Below are 10,604 nucleotides of genomic sequence, written 5' to 3' on the forward strand. Positions count from 1 at the left end.
TTTTCTCATTTGATATGATACTTTTAGTCATGTGTGCTAGGAAAGAAGAGCACATTTGTTTGTATGCATCATTTAAGCTCTGCCTAAAGTACACTTATCCCAGAAGTAACTCTATATAACCAAGTGTGTACAGTTGCATTTATTGAGTTTATGCATTTTAATTACAATATTAAGATGAAAACATAAAGAAAAGTTATAGGGAGAAGTAAAAGAGGATGTACCTAGAAACACTCTTGCACAGAGTGACAGTGTATAATGCTAATGTTTATTTTTCCATTCTGTCCCTGTCCCTTGAACTCACATGCAAAATCAATTGTAATTCTTTTCCAAATGCATGCAGTTCAGATAGGTTCTTTTACTTGAAAGACAAGTCTGTAAAGATTAATAACTAAATATTTCTATAGTCAAAACCTTTAAGCATCAGGCTGGGGGAGGAAGTTATGTGTCTCTGTGTGTGTGTACATGGCAATAGCATGCTTGTGAAGCATCTGACCACTCTTTCCATTGGCTTAGGAAGCTAAATAATGCTAAATGATTCTTACCTTTTGCAATTGTAACTGCCAAGGGTACAAGTCCTTCCTACAGGACTAGAAAAGCAAGTGGGTTATGTAGTTTCACTTTATTTTTAGAACAAGCAGTAAGGAAGATAGCCAAAGTTACTTATGTTTTATTTACAGGAATCTTTCTTACAACCCCATCAAGAAAGTACAAATAGACCAGTTTGATTTTCTAATTAAACTCAAATCCCTGTAAGTATCAAGTCTTTATATTTTAGCTATATTTTCTTTATGGTTATGCATATCCCTTGGAAGGACATGATCCAGAATATGTTTTGTAAGAAATTGTCCTTGATATATTTTATGGTTATGTTGATGATCTTCAATAATTTAAGCCTGGAAAATTACTAGCAATACTCAAGTTTTTCTTCCTGAGAATACCAGTTTCGTAATGGAATTTTTTCCAGCAAAAAGAGACCATAAATTTAGCTTAGAGAATAACATTGTCAGCTATTACAGAACAAGAGTAACACAACCCTCATTTGACATTGTACAATTTGTTCCCGGGCCTTAAGGACCATGCAAGGTCCAGCTGGGGCTAGTAACACTATGGGCAAGTACTGTTAGGATATGTAAAGATTGGAATTATAAAAGAATTTCACATATCTACAACTTTGGGGACACATTTCCATTTTTACAGAATCTACTGCTAACACCATTAGAACAATGGTTAAGTATGATTCAGCTTCCATGTCAGGGAAAGTTGGGACTTATATAAATCTTTCTGAAGAGTTTAGGGGAAGTTTTTATAGGTGCACCAACAGAGCAGTTGCACCATCTAACACAGTGAAGAGGATGCACTGCAAAAATGCAGAAACTGAAGTTCTAAAAGAATAACTTACACAGATAAACTTTACTGATCTAACACTACAGGGGAAACAATATTGCTGCTTTCAATATACATAAAAAAATTAAAATGAGGAATCCCATCTCTGTGTCACAAGAAAGCCAGCTTTTTCCCTCACATGCTGTAGTCTGTGTCCCAGCTTCCTGCTGTTCTCGACATAATGAAGACTGAGTTCCTGCAGTGGTTTGTTTGTCTAGTAAAGCACTCCCTGGGATAAAAGACAGAAGAAACATCTAAAATATTATTACTAGAAGAAGTTATTATTTCCCCAGAGATGATGAAAGAACATCAGTAGAATAGCACTTTGGAAGGGCAACATGTTAATCAGAGATTCAGAGATTCTCATGGCTGAGAGCACCAAGAGTTTTCTTCACGATTCTGGAAGAGCAGCAAGTTTATTAGAATTAACTGCAATTTATTTTATTCCTCTTGAGATTTTGTGCGGACTTTCTGGTCAAGTTTCAAAGGGGTAACAGATTAGATGAAATTAAAGTTCACCTCTAGTTTCCTATACTCATCATGTAATCACAATTAAATGCTCATAAGGTTTGTTCTTTTACTACTGATTTTCTATGGCCTTTTACTGAGAATATATTTTTTACAGCAGTTTGGAGGGCATTGAAATTGCAAACATCCAGAGAAGAATGTTCAGACCCCTGAGAAACCTTTCCCACATGTAAGTAGATTATTCTAATTTGCTTTCCTAGGTCTGAATTTTACAATTAAAGAATACTGGATAATTGAAAGCAGGCATATGAAAAGCAGCATATGAACAGTTGTCAAATTTTGACAGATTTTGATTAATTTTTCTTCTTTCAGAATATGTTTTCTGAGTAGTTACTAGAGGGTTTTCTGATAACCAAACTAGAACCATCTCTTATCTGTTTCTCACAACCAGATATTTTAAGAAATTCCAATACTGTGGATATGCCCCTCATGTGCGCAGCTGTAAGCCCAACACTGATGGGATTTCCTCCCTCGAGAATCTTTTAGCTAGCATCATACAGAGAGTGTTTGTCTGGGTTGTATCTGCCATCACCTGCTTTGGAAATATTTTTGTTATCTGCATGAGACCTTACATCAGATCAGAGAATAAGCTGCACGCCATCTCAATAATGTCTCTTTGCTGTGAGTACACCATGCATAAAAGAATATCTTTTTAGTCTGCTCATAGTATGTGTGATAGTACTTACTATAATATAGTGACATATTTCCAGCACTGGATTAACTGTACTTTCATGCTGTTGCAAATGACAATACAAAATACTGTACCATATATACCAGAAGTTCTCATTAAACGCTGCCTGTGGTGGCTGATATATTCCAAAGCTTTCATGTTTGGTTTTCATGCAGGGGGTATTTTCTCAAATTCCCACTTTCTTCAGCATAAAGAAATAGAATTTTAATGTTTTCAAAGGTCCATAAATCTATATTTCACTATGCATTTCTAAGTAACAATTTCTGCATGTAAATATTAAGATATTCTACTTTCTGCATGAGCAAAAGATTACTTATGCAAATAGAGAAAATTAATCTCTCCCATATCCCCAGTATTAGGAATTGGGGTTTTTTATTTTACTTCTAAAAGCAAGACAAGTTTATGGATGAACTATCTGGTAGTACAGTTACTACAATCTTGAGTACCCTGTCTCAATACAGGAGAGTCTATAAGTATTTCACAAATGCAATTAGATGCATTTTGAAAGGTAGTTGTCAAGTGTCAACAGATGATTACAACATTTCTAAATGTCAGTGATTTTGAAACTTTGTTGTTTCCATAGGAACAATCTGAATACTATGAAAAAGTTTTAGGCAAAATATCTAAGAAGCCTTCAATTCTGTGTTGACAGGTCTTCTTCACTTATTAGGGTTAGAAGACTACGCACAAGAGTTATGAATTAGCATAAGATGGACAAAACTAACCTTTGAATACAGCAGAGATGGCTTATTAATCTTAAGCCAAATGTTAATATCTAAAGAAATAAGACCTAATAAAAAAGTGTTGCAAGAATATTTCTATAAATGAAGCCATGTCTTTTTCTACTTGCAAACCAATTTTACCTGAGCTTTAAAAAAACAGGTTGGAAACAAGTATGAAACATAGACGGTCAGTCCAAATGAAAACTAAAAAAAAAAAAGAAAAATAATTATAAAATAATTAAAATTAATTATACTGCCTTAATTTTAATTCATAATAGCATTCCAACTGTAATGTGGATTTTTATATCTATTAGCTGATTTGTAAATAAGTACTCGTATATATATGTGTGTATGTCTGTTTTCCAATATACAGAGATAATGGGAAATTCAGATGTGTAAATAATGATGTTAAGCACTGTGCCCACAGGTGCTGACTGTCTGATGGGAATATATTTATTTGTGATTGGAGCTTTTGATCTTAAATATCGTGGAGAATACAACAAGCACGCTCAGTTGTGGATGGACAGTATTCACTGTCAATTGGTTGGATCGCTGGCTATTCTGTCTACAGAGGTGTCAGTCTTACTGTTGACATATCTGACTTTGGAAAAATACATCTGCATAGTTTATCCTTTTAGGTGTTTGAAGCCCAGAAAATGCAGGACAATTTCCATTTTGGTTCTTATCTGGATAATTGGGTTTGCCGTTGCTTTCATCCCACTGAGCAATAAGGAATTTTTCAGGAACTACTATGGCACCAATGGTGTCTGTTTTCCTCTTCACTCAGAACAATCAGAAAGTTCAGGAAGTCAGATTTACTCTGTTGTCATTTTCTTAGGTAAGTTGCATTTCTTCTTTATATATGATTAGAGTTGCTAATTAACCTAGTTTTCAAACAAATAAGATAGCTGTGATGTTCACACCTCCTCGGATTTAGAGGCTTCAGCAAACACTTAAAGACTATTCTACTCTATTAGATGGGTAATTATGTATCTTAAAATGCATGAAGGGCTGAAAAAATAGAAAGAAATTACAGACCATGAAGTTCCTGAATTAATAGATTTTTTTAGGGAAGTAGAGCAATAGTAAGATCAGAGAACTCTGTAGTTTGGATCAGAAATAAATACCTGAGTGGAGGCAAAAATTCAATCTTGAGGTGAGGACTCAAATTTTCTGGCCACTTAATTCTGTGGGACTAGAGTTTAGATAAAATATTTTTCTTTACTACCTAGATTGCAAATAGGTGATGTAGAATTGCCATTATGCTGTTAAATTATAACAAATTTTAACTTTTAAACAGGTGTAAACTTGGCAGCTTTTATCATCATTGTGTTTTCCTATGGGAGTATGTTCTACAGTGTTCACCAAACAGCTATAATGGCTACTGAAATTCGGAATCATATTAAAAAAGAGATGATCCTTGCTAAACGTTTTTTCTTCATTGTATTTACTGATGCACTATGTTGGATACCTATTTTTATTTTGAAACTCCTTTCTTTACTTCAAGTAGAAATACCAGGTATGTCCTTTCTTTTGTGAGGCTGTTTCAACTGTGCCTGCGTGAAGTGTTGCTTCTACTTCAGAAGAATTTAATAAAATGAACTATAGTACTATAATTAACTTCATGTTTTTAAGCTATATATACACAGAATCTAATGGACTATATAGTTTTACTATTTAATTGAACTATATTACTATAATCATCTAAGATTAGCCACCTATGAGTCAGATAAAAAACTTCAAAATTCAAATCATTCAAGTCTGTCTCCATATAATATCTATAAAATGTACAAAATGTATTTGAAAAGCAAGGCTGAGTTGTACTGACTTTTCTCATCTTATGACTTTTGCTGGTTCTGTTGCCTAAATATGGCTCAGGACATTATAATGTTTCCTACCTTGATTTAACTATGTAACTCTTACTTTGAAATAACTTTATTTTACAAAGTGGTAATTATAGCTCAGAACATTGAGTTCTATAAAGCTCTGTCTACCTTCATGCTGTGAATATATTTCCACGTAAAAATAGCATAACCTAAAAGATTAAAAATTGCATCTTATTTTTTCCTTCTCTTTGCAATACCAGCACATGCCAGAAAAACAGCCTCTTTGTGGGGGGTTTGTAAACCCTGTTAGAACATGTAAGCATGAACATGTGAGCAATCAGCAATAGCAGATTCAATGTACAGATGTATGTCACAATATTATGTTGGCAAGAAAGCACTGTAGCTCAGAGGATTTTGCCATATGTGCTGACCAGGAGGGTTGGGAGTTGCCTATTCAAAGTTTTTACTTCTGTTTCAAATATCTTGAATTTATGCTGATTATGTCAAATATTCAGTTATTTTAATCTTCTAGAATGCTTCTTTGTGAAATTATCAAACCACCTAAGATACCTGAAAGAAAATATTGTGAAAAGTAGAAGCAGAAGTATTCTGAGTCAAGAAATCTTGAAGAAATCTTAATGAATCACGGGGTGATCCTGGGTTCAGTAAATTAATGTTCTGCATTTCATAAAATTAAAGACATCACAGCTAGCTGTCTGAGTTTACAGAAGTTTTAAACTTCTGTTTGATAGCATTTGTTTTACTTTGGGGATACACTGTGACAGCTTTAGAACTAAGCATCTGCTGTTTTCCAAAAGTGTAGCCAATGTGGTAGGCATGGACAGGAATGTATTGATATTGCAACAAAGTTGTAAAACTGGAGACGGAGATGGAAAGGGGTGTCACGGAGGGAGAGTGAATTAATTTTTTTTGTGCTTCTTGGAACAGTTCTATAATAGTTTTATAAATCAAACAATGCAATGGAGAGCACCCACTAACAATTTTTAGCACTTTAATCCTGTCCCTTCTCTGCCTGCTCCTTGGGTAACTTATCTCCCAAACAGTAAGGATGAGAAGGGGATGTTGTAAAAATGCAGACTGACTTAGGCAGATGGTGTGAACACAGAAAAAGAAGAAAATAAGGAGGATGTACACAATGCCCTTTGCAGGGGAAGGAAACAAGTAGTCCTGGTGCAGAAGAGAAAACCATGGAATGGTTTCTCCGATGGTTTATTCCATTCTCCGATGGAATACAGGGACTAGACGATTCTGTTTTGCAGGAGGATAGGACATCCGGGGACCTCGTTAAGACTGCATGCCACTAATCATGAGAAGAGGATGGGGAACAGAGATCACAGGAACAGATAGAGAACAAAGCAAAGAGAAAAAGTTTTGGGGCAAGAAAATGGGCTCAGCCAGAACAATAAGTCTGCCAGGGTAAATAGGGAGCTATGGCACAGAAAAGTAAGAGGGATAAATAGAAATACTGGGAGAATAAAAAAATGTCAGGTTTTGCAGGGAGTCCTGGAAACAGAGGGAGGTAAGAGGGCAGTGAGAAGAAAAGTACCTGTTGTGAAAAGAGCTCAGCCTAGGAGCACGACCACCCCTCTCGCCAGGAAGCTGTGCTGCAGAGGCATTAAGCGCTTGTGTTAATTAATGGGTACAAACTCTGGAATGCATATTACAGCTGCCTTTCTTTTTCCTTCCCTAAGGTACCATAACTTCTTGGGTGGTGATTTTTATACTGCCAATAAATAGTGCTTTGAATCCTCTTCTCTACACTTTGACTACACGACCTTTCAAAGAAATGATTCATCAGGTTTGGTACAATTACAGACAAAGAAGATCCAAAAGAGGTAAAGGCAGCCAGAAAATATATGGTCCATCATTCATTTGGGTAGAGATGTGGCCAATGCATGAAATCACGCCAAAGGTTACGAAGCCTGTGCTTTGTACAGACTCTTCTGATGCTTCAGTGACTACACAGTCAACAAGACTAAATTCATACACGTAAACACATTCTGAATCCTCACGGTGACATTGGTACTGTTAGCTTCATATCCGTGGGCTTACTCCTTTACAGCAATGAGGAAAAACGAGGGAGGTGTGACACTTGGGCTCACGTGAACCACTGCGGCAAGAAGAGGGAGCAATATGTCTGGGTATAGGTAGAACTGACGCAACAATAATTTTACCATCTCACAGCAGTACCTGACACTTTGACAATTCATCCTAGATCAGAATGAGAAATCAGTTGTTCGGGAATTTTTTCTTCCAGAAGCCAGGACTGTGGAAAAAAATCATTTTTCATTTAAAACATCTCATTCTGAAAACAGATTGTTTCAAAATTATCTGTTTCTAGGGAAGTGTGTGTGGGGAAAAGTTATTCTATTTTATTTATTTTTTAATTCCCCATTTCAACAGCTGAATTTTTTTAAGAGTTAACCTATTTCCTCATTAAGAAATGTGTTTTCACCACAGAATTTTGGCTGGCTCTATTTAGGCTGCATCAACTCTTAAAAAGCTTTAGGGAGCAATAGGTCTATGAGAAATATTTCAATTTCCTAATTGGTCAGAGCCAAACAAGTGAAAATTGTATTCCTTCTATAATTTTACCAGCTATTTCACTCATGTAAAGACAATTATGAAGTTGTAATGATAGTTCTAATATAGTTTCCAGGTTGGACAAGACCTTGAGTAATCTGGTCTAGTGGGAGGTGTCCCTGCCCAGGGCAGGGAGTGGCTGGGACTAGATGATCTTTATGATTCTAATTCAGGCAGAACCAGGCAAAGAAAATACTAAAATTGAGGGGTTTTTCTCAAGTGAGTATCCCCCAGCTACAGCTGGTGGAAGTTTCTACCTTCAGAAGAGTATCTGTTCCTGGAAAGACTGGACTGAGTATCCCAGCATCTTGATGCTGCTCTTTTCCTCACTTTTCTTAATGGGCTACCATAAGTAGCTCAGCACAGCTTGCAGACTTCAACAAATTCCTGTCTTAAGATGTCTCTCTCTGTACATGGAAGACAACCAAATAGAAAACTATTAGTCTTAACAGGTGTCATGACATCTACATTTAATCAACTTGTGCATCTGACTGAATGCATTATAGTTAAAATTTCAAGACCACAGCCATTCAGCAGTTTTTGGAGCATTATTTTTTCCCAGAATTTCAAGGGTAAAAAAATCCAAAAACAACTTATCCCATCTGAAACAGTCCCCTAGAGGCAGTTCCTTCACATATTCTTACTGAAGAGAATCTTTTCCATTATGAATTATTACAACTTCCCTTCTTCTTTCAGTATCGTACTCAGTCTGATGGCCTAGAAGCCCACAAAGGTAAAAGAAATGCTTTTTTTGCATTGATGATTTGAAACTATTTAAAATTAAGTTAAAAGATATTTCCAATGTTTGCACTTAACTTCTTAACAGTATAAGAAGTAGAATTTTGAAAAAGTGTGACTCACACTTCAACTGCTTACAGAACTTTGGATTATTTTGAAATTGAAGATTGTTAAACATCTTGTTTCCACTACTGTATGTTTTATTGAAATAAAATATTATCTGCTGAACAAAATGACTTCTTTTCCAAGCTGTTTAGCAACATTTTGGGTTCTGGGGTTAGAAACAGCTAAGTGAAATCCTGCCACGTGGATTGCCTTTAATGAGAGCAATTATAACTCGATTCAATAAACCTTTCACGCTCTGAGGGGCCAAGCCCTCTCAAGGACTGTAACTGCCTTTGATGAGACATGCAAGGATCCCTGTCCTTACCACTAGTTGTTTTTCACTTAACTTGATTATAGTTATAGTCAATGTCACCTTTGTTTTTATCAGTAACAGAAGACTAGTCAATACTTCAGAATTTTTGCAACATCTTTATTGTTTTGATAAGTAAACTACAGTTGGTCTTTCTAAGGCTCCTACCAGTAAAAATAAAGCCAACTAATAAATCATGGTAGAGTCATGTTATCCTACAGCCTGCCCTTGTATTTCAGCATTACTTTTTTTCACAGTGCTCTGTGTGGCACAGGAGTTTCAGTTACAGATTAGTGTTCTTTCAGACCAAAAGGTTCTGATAACAGTAAGGTCTAGACTAACAAACTAGAAACTGCTTAAGGCAAAGATAAAAAAATAGGACCAAATACTGAAAAAGCTCTGAGGTGCTTCCTGTCGCAGATTCTTTTCTAACTGATGGAAGCTTTTCCTTACAGTTCAAAGTAATCCATCCTGTCAGTAAACAATGCTGTCAAACTTTTACCACGCAAAGATATATGGTCCATCATAAGGCACTTTATTACAACAAAAGATAATGTAAAAATAGTTTGCAATAATAAAACTTCTTGCAAAAAATCTGCAGTTTCATAGACATACATTGCAATACTGCTAAAAATAGTAAGGTCTGGGATACAGGATTTTTCTAAAGCTCATAAATAAGCCAAAACTTGCCATATTATCCATTACTCAACATGAAGGAAAAGTGTGCATAGAAAAAAAACTGAAGTGAGTTCAAGTCTCTCTGAAGTTGGCAAGGTTTCTGCTGGTGACAGCTCTAAAAAGGAGGGCTGACAATACTTCCTCACAGGACACCACTTCCCCACAAATAATGAGTTCTGAATGTACCACACATACTAACTTTGTATCTACCACGTTAGCATAAGGAAAAAAAAAAAAAAAAAGGCGGGAGAGTATGAAATCGCTTAAGCTGCACCGAGGAGTCTAGAAGTCAAAACTTATTCTCTAAACAAAGATTTTTTTACATGAAACATCCACACGAATCGTCAAGTATTTCTAAAAAAAATCCGGGTTCACGGGGAGCTGCTGAGGGCAAACAAAACTCGGCGTGAATTCCCTAAAGAAGGCTGTTTATAAGGAACCCCGCTGCAGTCCGACACGAGCGGGCGGCTCGGCGTGACCCGGCGGGGTGGGTCAGCCTCAGCCTCACCCGCTGGGCTTCAGGGACTCGTACCCCTCCCGCAGCAGGTCCCGCCACGTCCTTAGGAACCGGGCGTTCTCCGAGCACTTGGTGGCCAGCTCCTCCACCTGGGCCGACACGGCCGAAGTCGCCTCCAGGATTTTCGCCAGCGAGAAGGCGGCCTGGAGGAAGGGCAGAGAGGTGCGGGGTCGCCGGCGCCCGGCAATACCCCCACCGGGACCCCCGGCGCCCTCCCCAGGGGACCCGCGCCGGCACTCACGTCGCCGATCTGCATCTCCACCTCCTCCAGAAGCTCCCGCGTGTCGCCGCCGGGCAGCTCCGGCGGCCCCGACCCCTCGCTCCCACCGCGGACCCTCTGGGACTCGGCGCCGGGTGCTCCTTCGGGTACCGCCGAGGGCGGAGGCAGCGCCGCCTCGGCCATGTCCCGCTCGCCGCTCCAGCACCGCCAGCCCCCCGCCGGCCGCGCCTCCCGCCCGAGCACCGCCCCCTGCACTCCCACTCCCTGCGGGCGCCTCCCGCG

At 38.0% G+C, this 10,604-nt stretch overlaps 2 protein-coding genes across 2 annotated transcripts in view; one reads left to right on the plus strand and one right to left on the minus strand.

Moving 5' to 3' along the window:
- The window catches only part of RXFP1 (relaxin/insulin like family peptide receptor 1), a 45,207-nt gene extending 37,741 nt beyond the window's left edge, over nucleotides 1-7,466 (plus strand). Inside the window, exons 13-18 of the mRNA XM_017805808.1 lie at nucleotides 678-749; nucleotides 2,009-2,080; nucleotides 2,303-2,532; nucleotides 3,752-4,162; nucleotides 4,625-4,843; nucleotides 6,863-7,466. Coding sequence (XP_017661297.1) covers nucleotides 678-749; nucleotides 2,009-2,080; nucleotides 2,303-2,532; nucleotides 3,752-4,162; nucleotides 4,625-4,843; nucleotides 6,863-7,164 — 1,306 coding nt within the window. The 3' untranslated portion in view covers nucleotides 7,165-7,466. The remainder of the gene's footprint in view (nucleotides 1-677; nucleotides 750-2,008; nucleotides 2,081-2,302; nucleotides 2,533-3,751; nucleotides 4,163-4,624; nucleotides 4,844-6,862) is intronic.
- A 1,540-nt stretch (nucleotides 7,467-9,006) lies between these two features.
- On the minus strand, nucleotides 9,007-10,541 carry CUNH4orf46 (chromosome unknown C4orf46 homolog). The gene is made up of 2 exons (XM_017805809.1): nucleotides 10,344-10,541; nucleotides 9,007-10,245 (listed from the first exon to the last, which is right to left on the minus strand). Exons 1-2 carry the CDS (start codon nucleotides 10,503-10,505, stop codon nucleotides 10,090-10,092), a joined length of 318 nt encoding a protein of 105 aa, XP_017661298.1. The 5' UTR covers nucleotides 10,506-10,541; the 3' UTR covers nucleotides 9,007-10,089.
- Between the last annotated feature and the right edge of the window lie 63 nt (nucleotides 10,542-10,604).

This window comes from Lepidothrix coronata, unplaced genomic scaffold, assembly GCF_001604755.1.
Source record: "Lepidothrix coronata isolate B3197 unplaced genomic scaffold, Lepidothrix_coronata-1.0 Scaffold13, whole genome shotgun sequence".
Taxonomy (NCBI): Eukaryota; Metazoa; Chordata; class Aves; order Passeriformes; family Pipridae; genus Lepidothrix; species Lepidothrix coronata.